The sequence below is a fragment of the Drosophila busckii genome, chromosome 3R (assembly GCF_011750605.1).
Source record: "Drosophila busckii strain San Diego stock center, stock number 13000-0081.31 chromosome 3R, ASM1175060v1, whole genome shotgun sequence".
In the NCBI taxonomy this organism is placed as follows: domain Eukaryota; kingdom Metazoa; phylum Arthropoda; class Insecta; order Diptera; family Drosophilidae; genus Drosophila; species Drosophila busckii.
Genome location: NC_046607.1, coordinates 19,092,725 through 19,118,531, shown reverse-complemented (window position 1 = coordinate 19,118,531; position 25,807 = coordinate 19,092,725). Strand labels below are relative to the sequence as shown.

The 25,807-nt window shown below is 38.5% G+C and overlaps 2 protein-coding genes across 4 annotated transcripts in view; one reads left to right on the top strand and one right to left on the bottom strand.

Moving 5' to 3' along the window:
- Positions 1-18,342, bottom strand: part of LOC108603026 (probable GPI-anchored adhesin-like protein PGA55) — a 31,582-nt gene extending 13,240 nt beyond the window's left edge. Inside the window, exon 1 of one of the 3 annotated variants that reach the window (XR_001915281.1) lies at positions 17,410-18,342. Coding sequence is in view for 2 of the 3 variants with exons in the window: in XM_017991436.1 (XP_017846925.1) it covers positions 17,410-17,817 (408 nt within the window). In the remaining variant the exon portion in view is untranslated. Of the gene's footprint in view, positions 1-14,154; positions 14,411-17,409 lie in introns of those variants that run through there. The other 2 variants (XM_017991436.1, XM_017991437.1) reach the window with 2 other exon arrangements.
- Positions 18,343-18,552: 210 nt separating this feature from the next.
- Positions 18,553-24,627, top strand: LOC108603028 (ubiquitin-conjugating enzyme E2-17 kDa). The gene is made up of 6 exons (XM_017991438.1): positions 18,553-18,868; positions 18,926-19,452; positions 22,641-22,704; positions 23,850-23,881; positions 24,206-24,389; positions 24,454-24,627. The coding sequence occupies exons 2-6, from the start codon at positions 19,429-19,431 to the stop codon at positions 24,591-24,593; spliced, it is 444 nt and encodes a 147-aa protein (XP_017846927.1). The 5' UTR covers positions 18,553-18,868; positions 18,926-19,428; the 3' UTR covers positions 24,594-24,627.
- The last annotated feature ends 1,180 nt before the right edge of the window (positions 24,628-25,807 follow it).

Genomic DNA, 25,807 nt, shown 5'->3' with positions numbered 1-25,807 from the left:
ACTCAGCTTTAAGCTAATGCTAAACTCAAATCTCAGTACTAATGGCTGCTTGTAGTTAGTTGTGTTTGCTTTTTTTTTCTTGTAGTTTTTGGTCTTTTGCATGATTTTTGTGTCGTGATTGCGGTAGCAAACATTTTTAAATTAAACATTAATAAATCATAGACTTGGCAAAGAAGTTTGCTAGATTAATTGAGCAACAAACTGGCGAGCAGAGAGACGCTGTAGCATAAAAGTAAAGCGGTCTTTTAAATATGTTTGGCACAGCAGTTACCTAAAAAATGAAATTAATTTGTAGGCGACGCAGAATTTGGTTAGATTTTATTATTTGATAAATTTACTTATGGAAATTAAAAGTTACAACCATAAAATTTTTTTTAAATTAAAAGCGAAATTTAATAGAAATTTTTATTAAAACAAACTGTAAGCAAATTTTTGGCTAGCTTTGGATTTGATTTAAAAATCTGTAACAAATCAGAGAGTTCAATCAGAAGTTTAGTCTGAGCGTTAATATGTTGCTTTGCCGCTAGATGGCGCTTTGTTGACTTGTCTACGCTAAGCAGTGATACCAGTTTGGCATATTTCAGGCTAGTTCTAGCATATTTGAAATTGGAACAATGGTAATTTCGTAATTTCGTGAATTTCGACTTCATATTTCAACTGACCTTTTTGAGTTTTGACTTAAATTTTGAATCTAGCTTATTCTAGCTTAGTTTTTTCCTCAATCTAACTTATGTTGCCTCTCAAAATCTAGCAACACTGACGCTAAGCTTTATTTACAGCGTCTCACACAGTCGTTTGCAGCCATCTGCACTTACTTAATTTTGTATTTATTGTTACTATTTTTAACTAGACAATATTCAATCAATTTTGTTGGTAATTTGTTTCTATTTTCTGACTATTTTTTATTATGAACTATTGTGTGGTTGCTGGCGCATCCGCTACTGGAGCTGCCACATGCTATTAATGATTAACAACTGTCTGTCTGTCTGTCCGTCCGTCCGACTGTTGATTAGTTGTCTGACATTTGTAGCGTAGTCAAGTCAATGCTATTTATGTAATAGCTAACCTACTTCTATTTATAGAGACGATGGCGTGCCAATTCTGTGGCACGTCTGCTGCTGTTGCTGCCACAATAAGTTGCAAGCTGCAAATCAGTACAGCTAACAATGGCAGGAAAGTTGGCAAACGCATAAAATATGCGAAAAAATTTATACGATTGTTCATATAAAAAGCCAAAAGTCTTAGCTGCAATTTAGCAATTTTTAATAAAGAGAAATTACAATTTATGCAAAGCTCTCAATGTACATTGACTTCTGTGTTTGGTTTTGCGCGTAATTTGCATGCCAAATGCAACAACAAACAAACAAACAAACAATAAAGTAACTAACTGAAAGAAAAAAAATGCAACTAACGCGCTAATAAGCAACAACAACAACAATAACAATAATAATAACCACACAGGCAGCGCCAGAGCCAGAGCAGTGAACTTTTGCCACAATATTTTATGCTTTTCCTTTAATGAAAGTGAAAATGCCTGTTGACCGCTGCTGGCTGCAGTCGACGCTTGACGCTGATGTCACTTTATAGTGCCATAATTCTCAATTTAGAAAGTTGCAAGCTCTAGACATGGAATATGACACGTATTCAAAATTATGCGTTGCCAATATAAAAATATATATGTTAATCAAATGGCATTTTGAGCAGCCCACGCGACATCACGTGTGACACATTGCCAAAAATAATATAAAATAGAAGGCAAGCCAGACAATAGATTGTTAAAAATTCAATTCAATTGTTTGTGTGCCATGAAATGTTGCAACTAATTATGAGCTGCGAGGCCTGAGTTAATTAATGGAACTTTAGGCACAGGCTGTGAAGGCGGAAATAGTTGCAGAGACAAAAGATAAAGAGAGCGCGACAAGTTGACGCAGCTCGCTGCTGGCTGTGTGTTGGCCATGGCCAATCAGCTGCTGATCAAGTTGAATGCACTTTGCACGTGGTCAAGCCAACAGTAGCCAAAGGTACAGGCAAAATTTATTATAATGCTGCTTGCCACATGAGTATGCAACAAAATTTATTATCGCTGCGGCATCGAACGCTTTGAGTTTTGCTTTTGCTCAGCGGAAGGGCCAACAATATAAAGAAATATTTATTGCAATTGCAGGCGCTGTTACGCTTCAGGGCCAAAATCCACAGTCTTAGCCCGCTCCTCACTTAACCACACATTGCATTGCAAGAGGCGGCAATGAGTTGTGTGCTAACCACAACAAAGCAAACTGACGAGCCAGCAAACATATAATTGACAATTTTAGCTTTTTATGTAGCCATCCATATGCTTAATTTATAAGCCAGACAACAGACAATTAAGATATAAATTAATGCTATAACCAAAGCTCAAAACTTTAAACAAATGTCTTGGCAAATTTTAGCAATTTTAGAATAATTTTTATACATATTTTTTAAGGCTTTCTATAGTCATATAGTCATGCATAAAAAAAGCATGCATTGTATAAGAAAAAAATTACATGTCTTGCTTATAAAAAATACTGCTGTGGTTACATTATAAACGCACGACCGAGCAGCAGCAGCTGCAGCAACGTGGGGCAACATTTGTGCTATAAGCTGTACCGAGCAGCTGAAGGGCGGCGCCAGCAGAGCCAACAGCTTGACCCCAGCAACAGCTGATACAGATTTTTGCATTAAGTACAGTGAGCACTCGCATTGTATATTTATGAACTGTCAATTAAACGCGCTGTAGTGAGTGAGTGACTGGCCAGCTGCTTATTTGGTGCCGCCTGAAAATTAAGACATGTTAAATGCTTTTCGAAAGTGCGAGTAACAATACCAAAGTCCGAGCCCGACTACGACTACGGCTGTGGTCATAGTTAAAGTCAAAGTGATTGACACACGACTGCGGCGGCGGCCGGCAGTCAAATGCGTAGTGGAAAAATTAACAAGCAACACTTTCGCTTTGGCTTTTCAATTACAAGCAGCTAAAATAAATGTGTACATTGTATTAAAATCATTAAATATGACAGACTTGTCTTTTAAATTTAATTGTAAGCTGCCATTTGCTGCAGTGCGTTCAACTTTAGATTTAAAGTTTGATCAGAGCTAAGTTTTATTTTGGCAACACGTTCATATCTGCGTTACACAATCGAGAGCAGCTGACGTAAGCAGCGGCTGTTTGCTTAGCGAACGAAATCGGCAATCGGCAACGATTTAAAAATCGTATATGGCTGGCCAGCAGTTCCGGCATAATTTAGCACCAATTTGTGTTTGCTTTTCCCTTGGCTAATGGTGTAAACGATAGTTGCCCACTCTCAAAAAGGTCATGGTAAAATTGTTAGAAATTGATACCTAAATTGCAACATTTACAGCTGCAGGAAAGTCGAACCCTCGTTTGCACTTAAACTTCGATTGTATTAGCCATGGCGTAATTGTAAATAGAAACGTTAACGCCTTAACAATAAAAGCAGCTTAAGTTAGCTGCTCCCCCTATCCATGTTATAATTGCAGTTCGTTTCGTTTGAAGGCCAAAGCAATGTAAAAGCTTTTTCTTCTACTATTGCGCTTAGTTTGGGGTTTAGCTAATTAGGCTACACTCGCTTTAGTGCTTTCTCATTAGCTTAACAGTTCTCTCTTCTCTTTAGTGAAAGAGTGTTGAGTGCACACGCGTTGTTTTGTTTTTATCACATGACAAACAATAGCAGCTGTTCAATATTATATTTTGTTTGACTTACACGCATAAATAATTGTCTTGTTGCTAATTCAAGGCCAAGAGTGTGAAAAGTGTGAACTTGGCTATGCTTATATCAAAAAATTTAACTTAAAATGTTATTGAACAAAGCAAATGAGGCCTAGAAATTCTTTTGCCATTTTTATCTACAAAATATCTAGCGCTAGATAACAAATTATCATACATATATATACTATATACTATATATTGTGCTATTTTTTGCAGCTGACAGCCAACGTGTCGTTTGATAACTGCTTTAATCATAAACAAATACTGAGAATATATATATGCCTGATAGGCTTTTGCCACGTCTCATTCAATCGATTGCTGAATCAGTGCAAATGTAGCCAAGCTTAGCTGTAATCGATATGGCTTAGACTTTAATCAAATTGTAGCCAAGGCTGTTGCTTTAATCTAAAAAATGTTTTAAATATTGTCAACTGTTTTGTTTTATTTCTTTTGACGCGCTGTACTAACAACAAGCAAAAGGCCAGGCCAAGTCAAGTCAAATAATGGCCATCCAAAAAAAAAGGTTGTTTATGCTTAGTTTTTCCATGTACTTCGTACTTGGCTCAAGGTTCATGGCTTTATTAAATTGCTTTTGGCTAACAAACTCACAAAAGGGTAGAGAGCGTGCGGGGAGTGGCGGCGCACTTGATTACGTTGTAGATTTCCATCTGTGCCCCTTACTGTGGCTTGTCGCTGTGCCTTTGGTTGTTAGCATTGAAAGCTAAGCCAATTTGTAGAGCTACAAAGCGAAACTCTTTGCAAGTTTGCAGCTGAATGATCAGTGCTTGTTGCTATTGTTGTTGTTGCTTGGGCACAAATTAAGCCAATTTAGTAGCACACCAAAAATGGAAATCAAACAATGCGACAATGCTCAAGGTTCGCAGCGCATCTGCTTTAATTCTAGTCTTGAGTCAGCCCAGCGGCGAAGACTCACAAACTGAATTCTTGACGCTTAATTTGTCACGAAACTGTTTTAGAAAGCCAAAGTACATCTATTGAATTACAAATTCTTGCTAAAAAATATTTAAACTTCAGTGCAGGCAGCAGCTTTGCAAAAAATGCGGTTTGCTAATTTGTTGTGGGCAAGGCAGTTAGCAGGCAATGTTAATAACAAAAACCTGTTCAAACTATCGGCAACTATTGATAACCAACAACTGCGGCAACATGGAGTAAGAAAACAGCTTTGCTGCAACTACATATACAAATAAAGATAACCAAACATGGCCATGTGATGCACTGTCACCATAAAAAGACTTGTTTGCATAGCCCCAAGAGCAGCAGCAGCGGCAGCAGCGGCAGCAGCAGCAGCAGCACCCAGCAGCGTTAACTTGGTTACACACATGTGTCTGTCTAAATGAGGACATCATGCCAATCGATAAATGCGTCAAGCGCCTTTTAACTAGTCTAACATATTAAGTATACGACCCGCTGACAAGCCGCTCGCTAGTTTGCGTGTTTATTGTCGCTTTAGCTGTGCTGGGCTTGTCCCTTTATGCGCCTCCTGTCAAAAGTTTAGCTGCGAGTTCATTGACATTGCTGCTGTTACTTGCATAATTGCTTTATATAGCTATAGCTCATCATTTCTTTCTTTTTTTTTTTTGGTCTTCCCAGGCGCCATATGCGCAAACAAGTCAACAAATGAAATACGAGCGCTAAGAACAGATTGTTGAAAACGCAGAAGCCCAAGCAGTGTGAGCAGCAGAAACTTCAAAACTTGCTAAACTTGTCCAACTGAAATAAAAAGAAAAAACATAACAAGCTTAGCATGCTACAAAAAAAACAGTTAAAAAAGGCAATAGCAGTGGATGCTGCTGCTGCTGTGGCTGCTGCTGTTGCTGTTAACAACGATGACCTTGGCGTCGTCTTGGCAACTTGTTGCATCTGCTGCGCATCGACAGCTGCACAGCGGGGCCAACTAGGCAGGCACCTGAAACTCTAGACAGACAACGCCGAGACGACAACAACAACAACAGTAACAACAACAGCCCCCGCAGCTTTTAGCAATTGACAGAGTTTTCTCATGAAGTTTACGGTAAATTTAGGTCGTCGCTCAGACTTGTTTACATGAGCGCGGCAAGCGCCAATAACTTGGCTAAATATAGCAAAGACAACAACAGCAACTGCTGCTGCTGCTGCTGCTGCTGCTTGGTAATAGTTTTTCTCTGCATTTTGGCCAAATACAATTCCCGGCGTGGTATTTTTTGTTTTCCGCTGTGGCAAGTTGAATTGCAACCACATCCGTCGGGGAAGTGCAAGTCTCAGCTCGGAGCCTCAGAGCCAGCTTAGCTGCGTATATGTCTTATTTAGGGCATGACACAAATTTGGCAAAAAGCGTCGCTTTCAACTCTCAGACGACGACGACGACGCGTTGCGATGCGGCGGCTGCTACGTATTTTCTTTTTAGCAATTTAACAATTAAAAACACGCGTTCTCCTCTTCTCTGGCGCAAAGTGAGCGGCGTCAGCGTCATTAGCTTGTTAATCCACGCGAATATAATTTATTATAATTGCGCATATTTTACTACAATTCGCTTGAAACATTATACCACAACACACACACACAGTCGAAGCTAAAGCTAAAAGAAGCTGACTACGTGACTACTACGCTTCCATGGTCAGATCGCGGTTGAGTTAGCCAATGCTTATATACAATACATACATGAGAGCTTGTTCTCATCGCTAACAAGTTTTTCGGATCTTGCAATCTTACGTTGCAACAATTAAGCAGCTTAACTTAGAAGTCTTACCTGTAAAAGAAAGAAAGAAAGCAAGAAATAAAGTTATTATGGCATATAGACAAACTAAAAGTTCTTTAAATGCTGCTAAATAAGCGTTTCGTTATATCGATAGTATCGATAAATGTAATAGTTATTGCTCGTGTATAAATAGAATTAATATAAAGTTATTATTGCATATAGACAAACTAAAAGTTCTTTAAGTGCTGTTAAAGCAGCGTTTGTTTTATCGATAGTAACGATAACTTTAATAGCCATTGGGCAACAACTGCAAAGGATGTATAAATCAGCCGTTCTTATATCGATAGTATCGATAACTCAGCATTTCTTTATAGGCAAAATAAAAGTTCTTTAAGTTTTGCTGAATAAGTGTTTGTTATATCGATAGTATCGACAGCGCCAACAGCCATTGCTTGGATATAAATCATCGTTTGCTATAACGATAGTATCGATAACTCTAGAATTTCTTTAAGACTGGCTAAGCCAAGTATCGCTTAAGTATTTGCTAAGCCAAGTATGGATTGCTAGAACGATAGTATCGATAACACTAGAATTTCTTTAAGGCTTGCCAAGCTTAGTAACAATAGCTCTAAAACCTAAAGCTACGAAGGTCGTTTAAAACATATGCAACTATTAAAACAAATATCATGTACGAGCGGAATTTAGTTTAGCAACAACAGCGAGTTGGTTGCATCAAACTCGCAGAGCCATGAGCTGCGAAAATTTCAAATTACCAACAAACATACAACATGCTCACGAATGGATCATTAGTCAAGCCAAAAAGCAGACTGAATTTGTTATAGCGCCAGGCAAATGCAACTCATATATGTAAGTTTCAGTGTGTGTGTGTGTGTGTGTGGAGAGAAAGTCGGAAGCGTGCTGTGGCAAAACACGTAAGCGACAGCAGCAGCAGCAGCAGCTGAAGAAGCAGCAACCAGCCAAGTCAACAAATATTGTAGCTTGTTGTTGGCTAAGCTCAACTCAAATCAATGCAAATCAGCTCAAGCGCAGTGAGCAGCAAATTGGAGCAACTTCAAATGTTATAAACAATACTTCTAACTTATATAGTGCAATTTAATAACAGCTTGGGCTGCCTCCCACGCCTGCCAGACAAATGTCATTTTAATTGTCATAAGTGAAAATTAAATGTTGCTATGACCAGCGCACAGCAGCTACGAGTGTGTGTGTGTGTGGGAAAATAATGTAGCTCATTATAAAATAATAACAAAGCCGAGAGCGTCTACAGTGTATAAATTGCTGTTCTATAACTAAAAGACGACTGAGTGCTGCTTGCTACAGAGTCTAGCAGCCTAATTTGTCGGTCAATTCAAACAGACGACGCCCACAATAAACTGACAGACAGACAGACAGACAGCCAGACGTCATTAGCTAGAACTGTAGCAGCAGCGGAGAAAGCCAGCGAAGCAGCAAAAGCCTCAACACAATTTACGCTACTCGGGCTGAGGTTTTCCCGCTGGTTATGTTTTTTATATGAACCGCACCACAAGTGGGTGTTGCATAGTTATTAACTGCGTTTGTTATTGTGATTGCCATAGAATTGCAGCTCCAGTTGCGATTTATGACAATTGCAAGCGGTAACCGCGTAACCCAAAACGTTAGAACAGCCAATCCAAAGCCAATTGAGGAAGTTGAGCTTACAGCAGCTATAAAATAAATATAGACTTTGTTATGATTATAGCTTGTGAGACTATCATTGATGTTTATGAGCCACTAATGCGCTCAATAGTGCCAACCAGCTGCATTTTCTCTTTCATTGCCTCAATTGTAGTTAACTAAAATAATTCTATTACGTTTTGAAGAGTTAATCAGCGTATAATTGACTTTGCTGCTCTTTCGTATCAGCTGCACGTATCTGTATCTTAAGCTCAGGCGCAGCTTTGCAATTAAGAGTGTGAATTTCCAATGACATAAAGCAGCAACTGAGCTGCGCTTACTGCTCTTATTGTTTAGCTCTCTTTGCTGCTACTTTTTTTTCCAGGTGAAAGTTTGTTCTACTGTGCATTTGTTACAGATTTTTCTTAGCCACACATATGTGGAAATATCTTAGTATGTCAGACGACGCAAGAAAGAAAAATAAAAAATTTCTAGTTATAATTAGTACATCTTATCTTTGTTTTGCACTTAAATCGACTGCCAAAAGCACAAACAATGGCAATAGAAAGTTAATCACAAAAAAAACAATAACAATGAATACAACAACAACTTAATTTCACAATAATTGCGCGCACACCAAAAATTGAAAACAACAAAATCAAAGTGCAAACAATCAACACTGGTGGCAACAGCTGGACGATCTGCCTGCCAGCCAGACAAACAGCAGACAAAAGGCCAAGAGTGCAGCAGCAGCAGCCAACGTTAGTTGTTGTTGTTGTTAGTGGGAGTAGCTAAACTGCTATTTGCATGGCAGGTGAAAAGTCTAACCCACAATCTAAAACAAACTTCGCTGCAGCTGTTTGTATTTTGTTTTTACTTCTGCTTTTTGGCCAAGCCAATTTCATAATGGCTTCGTCAAGCAGTCAACACAACAGCCAAACGCTGACGACATTACAGTTAACCAAGACGCCGCCGCAGCAGCAGCAGCAGCATTCATTGATGTTGGGGGCTTCAGCCAGCCAGGCCAAAATTACAAACTGCAACGTACTGAAGCGAAGTACAGCGGGAATTGGCAACTGTTTAGACGTGTTGACTTGGCCCACATGGCTGCAGCTTCTTCTAGCTAAAGCAACATTATAAGCTGGCGCTATTAGCATAAAGAACAAGACTCTTTTAAAATTTATAGAGTATGCAGCTTGTCAGTTTTATCTTTTGCTATTTGCTTTGTCGATTCGAATATTGTTTGCAATACTTACATTAATAATAATGTGCAGCAAACGAAATTGAGCCAAGTTACCGCATCAAGCGCTACACAGACATAAAGATTTGCTATTATTATTGCTCTGTGTCAGTTTTTTTTTGCTTTTTCGGTTGCAGCTTGCAGCAAATTTTGTGAACTGTTTTTTTTGTATTTGTTTGTTGTCGTTTTTTTATATAATTGCTATGCAAAAAGGAAACAAAAATAGACAATTTTAATGCAATCGTAATTATATTTGATTGCAACAATTATTTAAAAGTAAAAAACAAATTGCGCCATGTGTGCTGCCCAAAAAAATAGCAACAAAAACAACTCAATTAATGTTGTGTTGGCTCTTTTGCTGTTGTATAAGTTAGAACTTGGCTAACACGCTAGTAATTGTGGCTCAAATTAAGTCAGCGCGTTGTCTTCAAATGAGGTCATCGTATTTGCAAGTTTGTTAAACTTTTTACATTGCCGCATTTCATCATATCCGACAGTTAATTCAGTTCAAAATTAATCGAAAAAAGCTGATGAAGATTTAGCGCGATCAAAGCTTTTAACTCTCAATATGCAAATTGGGCTATTAAAAAGGTATGAAAGCTGTCTAAGAAGTTGAACTTGGGGAAATTACTTTAGATTTAAGCCAAAAATTCCAGTTTAATTAACAACATTTGTTACCAACTCGTTTGGCATGCGTCACAGCAGACGCAACGCCCACATGCAAACATTAACATATGCTATATATAACTGAACAGTTGTGTCTATTTTCGAAGTACTTGACATGCCGAAGCGTATGAAGCCGAAAGAAATGAATAAATAATGCTTATGTGACTTTAATTACATGCGACAGCTAAAAACGCATTGAAAGCAAATTAAATATGCAGTTATAGCCAAAGAGACACATGACACAGTTAAGCCTAGAATGACGCAATTGTTGCTGTTTGTTTGCAAATATTTCTGTTAAATGCAAATAAATTGTAAGCTACAGTTAAGCTGTATATCTTCTGGCTAAAAGCGTAGTAAAGAGAAAAGCCAAGCGAATCGAATCGCATCGCAGCGAATCGCATGTGGCAACCTGTAATTTACCCTTCAATCAATGCGCAACAAATCAGTTGGCAACGCGCTGCGCAGGCGCGCCAATCACTCCCCCCCCCCAGCCCCCCCTGCACACCGCTCTACACCCTTTAAACGTATTTCTCTCTCTCTCAGTTGGCAGCACATTTGGGTTAACAATTGGCAGTTGTGTTGGTTAACTGTTGTCTGCCGGCTATATATATCCGTATTGTATCTGTGTATCTATGTGTGTGTGTATCTATACGCCATGTATGACTAACTGTGCGCAAGGTGATTTTGTTGCTTGTATTTTGTTTTTGCTTTTGGGGCTTGTTTGCGCAGCCAACAACATTGGCCAACAACCAGAGCTCAACCGACAATCAAACAGTTGTGCATAAATTTCATAGATACTTTTGAGTAGTTAGCTGTGTACAACTAAAAAGCGCAGCAGCAACTAAAATCTCCAAAAAAGCGACAAATTTATAAATTTATTGTGCGCTAGCAACAAATAAAGCAATTTAAGCTGGCGTCAACATTTTAATTGGCAAGACTGGGTCATCAGTCATGTTGAGAGTCGTCTAGACCAAACTATAGATGATGCTAACTTTAAAGCTATGCAAATGCTGTTCTATAAATTTAAAATACTAAGCCTAAGCACTAATATAAAGAGCAAATAAACTAATTTGCATGCAAAATAAGCTACTATCGATAGTATCGATAACTTTTTGCATATAACTATTGCATAATCATGCGCTGGCATTTAATTAAATAATTTTAATGACATAAGCTGCAACCTATATTTATATCTTACATCTCTCTGTGCTCAACAGTTTGCCATAAAATTGTGACCCGTTGGGTGTTGCAGCTGTCTCTGGAGTCTGGCACGCGATAGCCAAAAAAAAAAACAAAACGCCACAAGCGAAATGTAATTTACCTGTTCCGGCATCATTTCTAACACTCATGTGGGTGGGCTACTGTTAAACATAACAACAATTAGCTGCGCCGGCTTGCGCCGTAATTGAGAAATAAATAAATGCATTTGTAAGCTTAACTTCAGCAGCAGCAGCAGCAGCAGCAGCAAGCGGGAAAGTAGGGCGCGCAACTCTTGTAAACATTGCCAGGCACTTTAAAAAGTTCAATTTACCACACACAAGGGTTAAGTGGGGCGCAACAGTGTGTGTGTGTGTGTGCGTGTGTGTGTTTTGTAGTTAAATTTAAAACTTTAATGTCATGCACAATGGAAAATGCCGACGCATCTATGAGCTGTTGAAAACGCAAAGCGAAGCGAAGAAAAGAAAAAGTGCAAACACGTACAATTGGCAGAAGCTACAGCAACAACAAAAAGAGAAGCAGCAACAAATATTTCCGCATTCCGTGGCGAACTGAGCGCCAGACATATCTGTCAAATTCGCCGTAGTTCATATGTTAAGCGAATTCGCTCCTAGCGGGGGAGCCAAAGCGAGCGAGCTGCCGTCGATCTAAGCAATAATATTGCAAAATCATTCAACGCTCGCGATTATAATCAATAGACGAATTGCAAAGTCTTCAACTAATTTTGATATACCCTACAAATCAAACTGCAAAAAGGGTATAACATGCGCTAAATCGAGCTGCAGTTTGAAGAGATTTCAATTTATATTTTGATAGAATTTTTAGCTATAATCAATTGCAATTATAGCTTTATATTTATTATTAGGTATAGCCAAGTTCATCATTTCGATTTATTTGACGTACAACATAACTTGTTTTTTTTTTTTCTTTTCTTTTTCAATTGGAAAGTGTTGCCAATTTGCTGTGCCGGCTGTCACAGTTGCCGCTGCTGCTGCTGCTGACTGGCAACTGCAACTTTAATTGTGCGCTTTATTAGCTGAATTTATGCCCCAAGTTGGCCACTGGCAATTGCCAATTGGCAAGTTAGTTGGCTCGTGCGCGTGATTTGATTATGATTTTAGTCAATTGCAATTTGGCCTTATTCATTGTAATTATGCACACTAAACGTTAAGTGTTTCAAAATTACAGTTATTATTTAAGTTCAGTTAAGTCCAAACCACCCAGCATGCAACTCAATATAGCAAAAGAAAGCGGTGGCGGCAACAATAATAATAATAAATACAATTGTCACACAACAATTGAAATTGAAATCACACGCAAGCGAAAATTAGCAAATAAACCAAAATAAATTAAAGTAATCAGCAAATATACTATACTATATATTTTTTTTGTAAATTGTGCCAGTTCACATTGGTGCAGTGTGAGAAGCATAAGATTATCATAAATGTAAGTCAATTTTTCTATGCGAATATTAACAGCAAAGCGCTAAAAAATAAACTCAAACGAAAGATATGCAAACAGCTGCACAAATAAAAGTTTCTAACTAATATTAATAAACAGTTGGCATAAAAGAAAAAGCTGGCAACACATTTCTTAGTAAGTTTAACTCGTTGCTAAGTAAACTCAATTAGAAAATATTACCATAGCTTGGGCTACAACATTTCTTAGATTTATTTATTATTTTTTCAGTGCTGCCCACTTAACTATCTAACTATTGACTACTGTTACTCTATTGGGGGGCTGTAACTACAAATAATTTTCAATTAGTTTCGCTCTCAATTTTGCTTTCAGTTCATTTTGTTATTGAGCAATTAGCAGAACGTAAAAATAACTCAATTCCAGTCAAAAGGGAAAGGCTGCCATTTTGTTATCGAGCGCTTAATTAACTAACAAATTAGTGTGGCTTGGCTTAAGAGGCGGCTACTCCATTCTAAACTGAGTGACAATACATGCGGCGTTTTGGAATTAGTAAACAACAATATCATTAATGGACTGAAGCGCAGGCAGCAACAATTAAAAATGCCAGAGCAAAAGTCAAACAAAGCAAGCAATTGTTATTATTAATGTAGTTGTTGCTTTTTTATTGTTGTGCAGAGAGCGCGTTGCTCAAACAGCAAGACAAACATTAATTACCATGTAACAAAAATTGTGTTGAAGCCAGTTTTATGTTTGTTTTTTTTCGCTTTCGAAAGCCCGCATAGAAATAAAAAATGCAGCTGAAGTCAAGAGCGTGCATATCAATCCAAATAAAGAGTAAAGCGACAAAGAGTGCGAGGGCGACAGCCCCAACAAATGCTTGTTGTTAGTTATTAATTATTACTTGTTGCTAATTTAACAAGGTAAACAATGCAAGAGGCAAATGACACATCAGAGACTAGGAAGGTTGGTAGTTGCAACTAATTATGGTCATTTAAACGCTTGCATGTCAACGTAGTTAGCTTAATTAGTATAAAAAGCTCTTTGTCTAAACTGCAAAACCACAAAATGTGTTAGACATGCGTGTCAATAATTTTCAGTTTATTTCTAATTTGTTTTATTTTATTTAAATTTGGTAGCAGTTCCATTTGTTTAACAAGTTTAAACACGTTCTCGAACGAGAACAATGGTCAACTGATTAAAATAAGTCAACTTATGCATTTAAATCAAGCTGAACTTATTCTGTATAAAGCGCCCAAGCTTTACTAATTGTGAATTAAAAGCATTCATTAATTGTCTGTCTTTTTTTCAAAGTCATTATAATGATATTTACCATATCTAAGCTTCAGATACATACAGATACTTTTGTATTTATCAAGCAACGCTTTGGACTTCCGCTAAAGCGTTTAACTCAATTTACGTGAAATAAAACTCGGTTTATTATCATATCAAATGAGATATAAATTGGGGGAGCGTCAAGGGAGGGAGGGAGCGTGCAAGCTGCTTAAAGATACGCACCATTTATCTAGTTGATCTCATTGAAACGACTCTCAATACTAGTCCGGGGGAATGTGTAAGAAGCTGTGAGCAGATTCAAATAATCCAAAATGAAAGCATCGCTGCTGCTGCTGCTGCTGTGGCGTATTTAATTATTGTATTTATATGCTATACGCTTATATTTGTGTGCAAATTATGTTTTTGCATAACACACACAAAGATTTCACTTTTAATTTGTTATACTAGTAGACTTGGCGACCGGTTTGCCTTGTATTAGCTAATAAACATATAAAAATTTAAAATTCACTTCACATATTCTAAGCATTAATGCATTTGGTTAGCAGCACTTTTAAATTTCAATATATATATATATGTATATGTACAGATAACAGATATGGCGGTTAAGTCGTATATTTTTTATACTTCGCGTTAACCCGAAACGACGAATGGCGACAACAAAAACAAAGAGAATGAATCAACAATGACTACGTTGCCAATACGTTTAAAATACACGCTTATGTTTCGAAACGAAAAAAAAAACAGCTAAGCGCACTTCAGTATATAACGCGTGTTACTATCAGACACTTTAAGTGCAATTCAATTAAACAATTTTACGCGCTCACAACACAAGACACGACCGCACGCTACAAAAGCAAATTGTACAATGCACAACAACAACAGCGCAGCTGTTAAGCTGTTTGCATCAGCCAACAGTGCTGCTAAGCTCGCTTTTTTCCCGACAAATCTAGACTTTTTGCATAGAACAAATTTAGCAAACGCGCGCAGCGTTAACTCAGGCACTATTAGCACACTTTTATTTATTATTTTATGATTTTTATCAATATCTTAAAAATGCACAACACAACAACTTTGTTTAAGCGCTCACAATGTCTAGCAAGTTCAACGGCTGTTAGCTCACTGTTATGCTGAACAAAGAGCGCGCACGCAATGTTAAGCTTAACATGCGAGAGAGATCGCTAGAGGGCAACAGCTAATTCAGCGCCTGCTGTTTGAGTATTTGTTTGAGTGAAACAAACAAACTAGCATGAGTCAGCTAGTACGTGCGCCTAGCGCTAGCTAAAAGTTGGGGTTAAATGCTAAGCATTAGTGAGTAGAATTAGCATAGAGAGTAGAACGTCGTGCTGAGTGCAAAGCGCTGCATGTAACAATAACAATAATAATTAACTATGGCTGCTGCTTTATGTTTGCATTTGGTATCGTGTAATTTTACCTCATTTGTTGTTATTTGTTTATGCTCTTCCCTTTCAACTTATTTCTAGGTAAACACAGCTAATCAATTTACAGTTCATTAAGTGCTTAACACGCGCCACAAAATCAGAAGTTCCGACGTTTCCCCCCACTGTGCTTAGCCCCGGGCTAATGCACTTTGTGCAGTCTAACGCAAGTAGAAGTAGCAGAGCACAACAACAACGATTACAACAACAAATCAAGACGAAATAAACCAACGCAGCGACGACTTGTCTAGACAACGAACGACAACAGTAAACGCACAAGTGACCCACTGCTACTGAATGTCCAAGTTGTTCTTATCTGGCTGCTTAATTACAACGCAGGCGAAGCAAAGAGAGCAGCTTATGTTATGTGTATGTGTATGTGTGTGTGTGTGTGGTGTGAGTAAGAGTGGGGGACATATAAAGGGCAAAACATAAACAATGCGACGTCGTTGCCATAGTCACTTGGCTAGAAAGCAAAGTTCTAGTAGGTTTAATCAATGAACTGTTCCAAGGGGTGCGCTGCTGGCATTTACATACATAAGTCGATATTTATTACAGTTAGTTAGACAAGCGGCATTTTTGATAAGCTGTTATCATAACAAAACAAATTTTAGCTTGGCTACAATGCTAAACAGCTAAGGAAACAACATAAAATTTATACTATTGATTTTCAGTTAAAGGAGCGGCAACGAGACGTCGACGATATCGTCGACAACATGAGACGCTAGACACAAATAAAAAGTGGACTACGGGAGGGGGGAAGAAGAGCGCCACTTAAATTGCAATCGATTGAAATTAAAAAGAAAATTGTATAGAAAACAACAACATGGGCTTTAAAAAGACGATACCAGTTGTAATAAAAGCGAAAATGATTTGAGTGACAATTGCCGGCATTGTCAACAAACACACCTACACACACAAGCAAACTTGCATGTATATGTTTGGTTTGCAGCGCTGTCTGTGTTGAAAGTGTTGAAAATATTGCACGATCGTTACGCTGTAAGACTTAAAACAACGTGATGGGGAGGGGAGTGAGGTGCGTTTTGCGTAGACTCAAAATGGCGTCCGATTGGCAAAAACCTTTGCGGCTTCTCGTCTCTCTATGTGTTTCTGTTAATGAAGCTTATGAGCAGCAGCGCGCGCACGTCACAAGTCACTGAGCTGCAACAATAATAATAATAATAGCAGCAGCAGCAGCAACAACAACAACAAACAGCAGCCAAAAGCACAGCACAAGTGAAGCGTTGCACAAACAAAGTTTAAATGCAAGAGAGCGAGAGCAAGAGAGACGGAGCAACGAGCAATAACAAAAGGAGAGTACGATAGCTCAGTCAATGGCTGCACCTGTAACCACCTGCCGCTCCCCCAACAGACAGCTCCCTCACCCACACGAGAGACAGAAGCACAGTTACGCTTAAACCACTGCAGCAGCAGCTGTTGGGTTCATTAATGACGACATACAGTGGTGCAAATTGTTGTAGTTTAGTGTAAACAAAGCTCAGTCCAAGCAATAGCAACTTACATTTACTATCATTTATTATCAATTCAAAAATAAAGTACATAATTCATTTCAAGCCCACTGTCAGCTCCATTGCCTTTACGCCACCTGTTAACGAAATCTAGACCACTGTACAACGGCTCGCCACGTTTGAGCGATCACCAACGTAGAAACAATAACAACAATATGAAAGAATGGAAATTATTTTTATTATTAACATTAAAAACGCATATTTAGTTGGCCGCGTTAGCCACAAAATTAAGTATCGCTAAGATAGCAACAACAATGAGAATTAAATGCATGCAGTCATTTCCGCGTGGGAGTAAGAGAGAGGGTGCGACAAGTGCTGCTCAGAGAGCTTTTGTCTGTCAAGCAGCGCCCCCAAGCACAAAGCAGAGATAACAATAAATTTGTATGCAAAAGCAGATTCAGCACGATCACCCCCCGCTTAAAATGCAACGGAAGTGATCAATTACGCAATTCAAGAACAAAGACCACGAGAGAGTAACAGATAGAGAGAGCGAGAGAGAGAGCTTGACTTACCTTTTGACTAAATGCCGTTGCGGCAGCGGCTGCAGCTTCCTTGGAAACGCCGACGCCATCGGCGCTGCTGGCATGCGTTGACGGCGACGTCGCATAGTAAAATAACGGCAGCGAGTTAAAGTTACGTAAAAAGCCAGCACCATCCGCTGTGGGTGACGCCGACGCATCCTTAAAGCGTCGGCAGAAAAGCAACTGTTTATTGCAAGCAGCTGCCGATGCAAGTAAAGGCAGCAGCGTGGGCGTTGGCGTTTGCCGCGACGTTGACGTTGGCGTCGTTTGCAGTTCTCTTGTTGTTGTTGTCGCTGTTAATGTTTTTGTAGCAGACGCCATTAAAGTATCGCAATTCTCTTCCTCTTCTCCTAACGATTGGCCTGTGGTTGTTGCTGTTGTAGTCGTATTCGAAGGCATGACTGAGCGTACTATAAAACAAAGCTGGCGTTCTTTTTGTTGCTGCAGTAGGCGTGGACGTGGGCGTACTGTTGCAAGCGTCCTTTGTATTTGTTGTTGTTGATGTTCTTGCCTCGGGCAGCTGTCGCGCTATCATCCGCTGGCTGCCGCATGTTGCAAATGCTTACGCATAGAAATGACCTTAACTAAATTATCTTTAACGCACGCACACACACAAACACTGGTTACACACACACAGGCACATACACAAACGAGTGCTTTGTCGCTGTGCAAATCGGCAGACTACAACACAGATTAGCGCAAACAATACGAAACGGTGCGGTCGCTTTGAAGCTTGCAAAACGTAGCCGTTGCGTTTGCTTTTTGGTTAACCGAATTAAATAATTTATGCACAATTTTGTCTTGCTAATTTTCTTTTTGTTTAAATTTGCAGACTGCTCGTATGTGGCCAGATTACACAAGTCTTAAAACACCAAACATTCGAAAAGTCCGGCAGCGCTGCTGTTATCGAGCACATAAACTAGCTCATATCGGTGTCAATTCTGAACAAACAGTTTTAGAGCCACAACGGTGAGAAATAAATACGTTTGAAAATAACAATAAAAATCATAACTATTTGTTATTTTCAAATATAACAACATTGTTTGAATGAAGGAACAGTACGAACAATAATGAGATTGAGCAAGTGACATTTATTTTCGAACAGAGTAGCTGTTTTTAAAATTATCATCGGCAGTGGACAACAGCTCCTTCAAAATTGATCAGTAAAAACATTCCGGCAGCAAGCGACACGTTGTGTTTCTCACATTAACAATTAACAACAATCAGTGCGTGCGCGAAGATTGTGAAGTGGACTTTGAAGAAAACGCGTGAAAAGACAAAGTGCGTCGTCGCCGCCGGTTTATATAGTTTTTTGTTGGTCGCTTATTTCGATTGTGCATTAGCCTTCAGCTTTTGGTTGCAAAATTTCCATTTTTAAACATCCACACAGACTCTAAGACCACCGCTAAAGGATTCTAGCTGTACTTCGTTTGCAAGAAAAAAAAAAAACGTAAGTTAATTAATTTATTTAAAAACAATGATTCTAAGGTTGCCACCTCTCTTGCAGATTTAATCGATCTGGCCAGTCAGCAACATAGTGGACTGAGTAACTGGAAACAATTAGACATTTTACAACACCGAAACACTTGAGCTCTATACTTCTCTCTGTTGCTCTCGCGCACTCCAAATTGTCAGTCAACTTGTCGTTCCATCTCACTTCCGCTTGTCGCTGGGTAGCAAAAAGTAGCGTTGCCGTAGTTGTCGTCGGGGCGCCGTTCTACTCGCAGTGCTGCTAATATTTCTAGACAAGGGACTGAAATTTCGGAGCAAAGCGGATAGCAGAAAATAGCCAGAGCACAGTAAAAATAATATAAGCACACTGCTGCTTTTGTGTTTCGTTTGGTTTTTCTCCAACATTATTTTACAATAATTTACAAACCAATTTCTCGTACCGTGCAAATCGACAAAGAACAAAAAGCAATCGACCAGCAGAGAAACGTACAACTAATACACACTCACTCACTCTAACACACACACACAAACACAAGAAAATCAAATTTCAATCAGAAAATGGCGTTAAAAAGAATCAATAAGGTATGTGAAAAAATAACCGTATAACGAAATCAATTTGTACAAAGCTTAGTGCTTTGCATGCGTTTTCTTAAGTGTGAATGTTTTAATTCGAGAAAATGTAAAATGAATTGAAAAAAAATTTATGCAAGAAATGTGAAACGTAGGAACGACAACGGCAATGTACAAAGAAAACGAGCAAATACGAATACGTGAACGAAAGAAAACGTGCAAAAAAGCAAAAGAAGCGTAGGAAAAATGGGCGATGCTATGCTATGCGATGACGATGTGCATTAATTACAATTAAAAAAAACTAAAGAAACAAAGCAAGTTTAGGTTTGCTTAAACTCCAATTAGAACTAGGTGTGTGAGCCGGACGGGCAACGTGTACGGACCTCGTTTCCGTTACAAAGTTGCACATTTTGCGTGCATGTGTGCGTAAGTGCAGCTGTGCGGGTGCCGGGCACCTGGATATCATCTGTGAACAGCTTGCCTTTTGGCCAGCAGAGTCTCAGTTTGTCGCGCTCTCGGGGCTCCACTCTGTTACCCAATACACGCTGATGGATATATATGTATGTGTGCGTGTGGAGCATGTAGATGTATATATATATGCACACATACACAAACATTGCGTAGCTCATTTGCTGGTGTGTGTGTTTGTTGGTGCCCATTGCCAGCGCCGCAGAAAGATCCAGCAAAAATAAAACACGGGCAAATACAAGAAATATAATGTATAAATTTAACCTAACCTCACTTTTAGCGCTGATAATTCTAAAATAGTGTAGTTTAAAGACTAAACACATACACACACATTTCGTATGTACACGTATCTACATGTTTATATCTATATTTTCATACAAATCGCTTGTGAAATCTAATGGCAGTCTTTAGTAATATAGCTTTAATCCCTTGTCTGTGTTTGTAATGCTAAAGTAATTCAGTTGTCCGCTATTCAAAAACTATTTCCATCTTAATTGAGATTATCTTTAATGGCAAATTGCTCCCATTTAGTGTATGTATTAATATAAATGTATAATATTGTATTTACATTAATATAAATAGTGTAGCTTCGAAAATAAGCTACAATTTAAGTGCAGCCGGTTCATAGTCATAGCCCCCATCGCACACATATGCACGCATACTCTCGCAATCTTTACACAACATATTAACTTGTGTGTGTGTCTCGCTTGCTCAGACAGCCACTCGAGTTAAGCAAGAGAGCAACGACAGCTGGTCTCAGCTATATTTGTCTTGCTCTTACTCACATGCGCAAAGCGAATGGGCAGTGCTAAGAGGGTGTGTATGTGTGTATTTGTGTTTGCGTGTGCATGCGAGCGCTAGTGTTGAAAAATGCTGGGCACCCATAATTAGTTAAAAATTATAATGTAGCATAATTTACATACATACATATATATATATATAACATGCGCGAAAGCTGAACGTATGAATATTATTGTTAACAACAATACAGCCACAGCCACTTTTGCTTCAGCGAACAAACAAGCAAGCGCATATAAATGTAACATGTGCGAGTGTGTTAGTTTGCTTTTGTAAATGTGTGTGTTTGGGGTCTGCTGACTGCTGTCTTGGTCGCAACAAAAAGCAGCGACGTTAGCATTGTCGCCACCACCACCACCACCAGCAGCAGCAGCACCGCACCACCAACCAAAAGCAGCGTCACGAAGCGTCATGGCCATTAAAATTTTCCTTGTCCGCTGCTATTTATTATAAACTTTTATAATATAAATGAAATGAAAACGAAATGGCAGAGAAAATGAGGAAGCCGGCCATATGAATATGAATTTATTTGCTTGCTGATTTCACTTGTATTTGTATTTCTATCTCTCGCACACTCGTCGCTTTGTGCTGCAATTAACACAAAGTAACTGTTTTGGTTTCCTCCCTGCCTTATCTCTGCGTCATAGCCAAGGCTTCGCGCTTGTTGTCACATCTTTAGCCAAGTCGCGTTGTTGTGGCCTCAATTGCCAAAAATGAAAACTACACACACACACACACACACACACAGAGACAGACAAGCTACATATACATAGATTGAAAGGGGAGAGAAACGCGTTTAGGCCTCACTCACGCTCACCGATCAAGTCAAGCCCCATATGTTCGTTTAAATGAGAGTAAGCTAGCTTAGCTAACCGTTAGTTTTATTTTTCTATTTGCATTGTAAAGCAAAATGTTGCTATCTGTCTGTATATAAGCTATGACTCATGTCCGTTGACGTTCGTCATAATGAAAGTTCTTTCCAACTCTTGGCCTTGTTGTTTCTGTTGCTGTTATTATAATTATATTTTTTCTGCTCAACAGGTACGAGGCAGACATTAGGTGTGTGTGTGTGTGGCACATAAAAGAGAGCAAAAGTTCACTCAAGTGTTTTTTGGGAAGCTATTTTTGAATTTCGCTTTACGCATACACTCATGCACTTACTTTACTTTACCACACCACACGGCGGTGCCGACGGCTCATACTTATGTGCAGCATTTGTGTTGCATACGTCACAAAAAATGAAAAAAAAATCGGCATTCAAAACATTTGTGGATACCCACGAGGGCTCTGGGCACTTCGTCCTTCAGCAAGGGCTGCTGCATTTAAAACGTCATATACTCCACACAGAAACACACACACACCGACACATTTAGCTGCAACCTTCAGCATAAGCTCATCTTCATGTTGCTGTATGTGTGTGTGTGTGTGTGTTTGTGTTTTGCCGGTTTAATTTACAACGGTTTGAGGCGTTGTAGGTTGGCAGCTGTGGTCTGCTAGGGGGGCGTACACAACTGTCGCTCAGCTGTGTGCGTGTCAGCGAGAGAGTGAGAACATGAGTGCGAACGAGTTCCTTTTGGTTTGGTTCGGGCCAACGAACTTGATTTTCTCGTCACTCGTTGCCGCCGCCGTCGCCGTCAACTGTGCATTTCAGTATATAAAAACATTTATTTTTTGTATATTTCTGTTTTAAAATGTTGATTTTGTACATATAAAAAGTACATTAGCATATTTCATTCCACAATCCCGCAGTAATATGCATACAAGTGTGCATTTATTTATATAAATATGCATACATGTAGTTGTGTGTGTGTGAGTGGGCGCTGCTTATAATGCATAACAAATAAGCCCAACACAAATGTTGCTTTAAGCCAACTATGTATTTAAATTTGCATTTGTGCTTTAAATTTATATTAACCGTTCGTTTTTAATTACAGGAACTGCAAGATCTGGGCAGAGATCCACCTGCACAATGTTCAGCTGGACCAGTTGGAGATGATTGTGAGTAACGTCGATTCTATAAACTTTGCTTAAGTTAAATATTTTTTACTTGCTTTATATAACTGCAGACTATGCATAGTTGTTTCTCTCTCACCCTTTCTCCCTGGACTGTCTACCTGATCTTGGCTATAAATAGATGTTTTTCGTCTCTAGACACAAACCGAAGTTTGTCGTCGCTCTCGATGACGCTTTGCATATTCTAAAATAGCAATCAACATGTTTAGAAAGTTTATTATAATTATGTAGTACAACTCTGTGGAGATTTCAGAAGTTTCCTTTTAAATTAGAAAGAAATGTGCGTCTTATAACTTTGTTGTATGCACTTCCGTTGCAGTCATTATCAAAAGTATTGAGCTTATCGGTACTTTTTTTTTAAGTTTACATATCGCATAACGTAACTGCACACTGAGACTTTAATGCAAAAATTGAAGAAATGAGTAATTTGTAAAACAAAGAATACGAGCCAAAGTTTCGGGGTAGTGAATGAGTCGCTTATATAATACAAATGTATATATAGCTAAACAGTAACATTAATCTGTCATCCGATTATGTTGCGATAAGTCAACGTAATAAAAAAAATGTATACACAAATGGAATTAGTATAATAATCTATACACCCACTCATTATATGCATTGCGTCCGCCCAGCCCAACCCAACCCAACCCATTGCCACCCAGCCAATTCATCCTTGAGCTGCGGAGCGAGCGGCCCAGTTTAGCTTTGTGTGTGTGTGTGTGACATTGAGCCAGTGGAGCTAACGTGGTGAGAACCATTTGCACTGTTGGCAAAACAGAGACAGCAGCACGCATTGGCGACTGCAGCTGCAGTCGGTGCCAAGGCTCTTTTGCATTTGATTGTTTTTCATTTTCTTTTGGGTAGGGCCAATGTGGAGTATAAAAGAAAAGAACGACAACAATTTGCTTTGCTTTTGTTTTGAGTTTGAGACAAAACGCAGCCATATAGATACTATTTTATATTAAAGCAATTAATAATTAATTGTGCCTTGATAGTTTGACATCTGTAGTAAAGGGAGAGAGTAACAGTTTCACTGCTTTACGCTCTTATTTTGTTTATTTTAATAGTTTATTATGTCTTACTGCTATGTAAACAATATTTTAACTTAATTTCTCTTTTTTTTATTGCAGTATTTCACTGGCAGGCTACAATAATGGGCCCGGTAAGATGATAGTTGGAGTGTCTCTATGACGTTGGATTGCTGCTTCGAGTTGCGAACATCATATGAACGGCAATTGGATAGATTTAAAATAAGACAGTTTTGATTTGTATAGTCTAAGAACTTTGTATAATCTAATCAGAGCATTGCTTACTCTGTTTTTGTCAGTTAAGATGTCATGTGTCATATCAAAAGCTTACATGCAAGATTAGTTATCATATTTAGATCTCTTCAAATACCGTTCATATGTTAATACGCAATTGATTAGCCAATTCACATGCCTTGTGTTCAACAATACTAACTAAATTTCTTTTGTAACCCTTACAGCCGGACAGCCCTTATCAAGGAGGTGTATTCTTCTTAACTATACATTTTCCAACAGACTATCCTTTCAAGCCGCCAAAGGTGGCATTTACAACACGCATATACCATCCAAACATTAACAGCAATGGATCGATTTGCCTCGATATATTAAGATCTCAGTGGTCGCCAGCATTAACTATTTCAAAAGGTAATGTTTGTTGTGCCTTTATGTTCTTTATTGTATACTAATTGGATTCTCTTTTTGCTTGCAGTCTTATTATCAATTTGCTCTCTACTCTGTGATCCCAATCCAGACGATCCGCTTGTTCCAGAGATTGCCAGAATATATAAAACTGATCGGGAAAAATACAATGAGCTGGCAAGAGAGTGGACTAGGAAGTATGCTATGTGATGCGTTCCAGATTGCAGCAACAACAACAGTCCAACAAAATTAGCAACAACAGCATCAGCAAATAAAAAACCAACAACTGCAACTAAAGCAAACACCACAACAGCAACAAAGATAATATTTAAAAATAATAACAGCTGCATTAACTGCAGTCCCCACGGCGGCAGCGGCAGCTCCTCCTTCTTCTCCTACTCCTTTCATGTTGTCAACAGCATCAACCACATTTACAGCGAGTATATCAAATGGAGCTGCAGCAGGAGCAGCAACAACAACTGCTGCCAAAGCCGCCAGCAGCAGCCGCGAGTGGAACAAAGGCAAAGCATCAACGGCAACAGCAACAACATCAGCAATTGTAACTGCAGCAACTGCAGCTGTCTGATTGAAATCAAATTTGTTTGATCGAACAACAACAACAACAATAACATCAGCAGCAGCAGCATAAAATAAAATAATTTAATAATAATTACTGAGAAAATTATGTAAGCATAAACATTTAAAGCGAGACAGCTACCAACAACCAAGCATCCCACACATAATAAGTTAAAAACAAAAAAAAAAATACAAAGAAAAACAAAAACTACAAATAAAGATCAGCTGGAAAATTATTATTATATTATATTTAAAGAACCGGAAAATAAAAACTTCAAAAATGTAAATCTTTTTCACAGGCGTTCACAATTGCAAAGCACACACAGAGCCTCTCCCCCCCTCCCCAATATATATAAATTTTTCCTCGTTCTTATATAACACACACGCACACATACGCCCCCACAACAACAACAACATATTTTAAAAGTTATTAAATTGAAATTATAAGGAAGAAAATACCAAGCGACGTTTTGCAGCAACAAAACATATCGAGTCCTAACCGTGAACATAACGTAAGCGCCAAAAACGCCAAAACTTTTTCATATTTCTATTCTAAATGCTGTGTGCACCTGTGTTGTCTGTCGCTTTATCTTGTATAATTCAAAGATCTGATATCTTATAAAATTTTGAGTGTAGCTGCATTTGATACATAAATAAGCATGAAATTATTTTGGAATTTTACGTTATCTTTGTGCTTAGGACCCGATATATAGAAAAAATTAATTTTTTAGCGCAAGCAAATGGATAATACTAATTTAAATTTTTTAAATATTTAAATGAAATAAGGAAAATCTGCGCAACATGTCAAGAGCAGCAAACCAAATGAAAAAAAAAATGAATAAACTTTT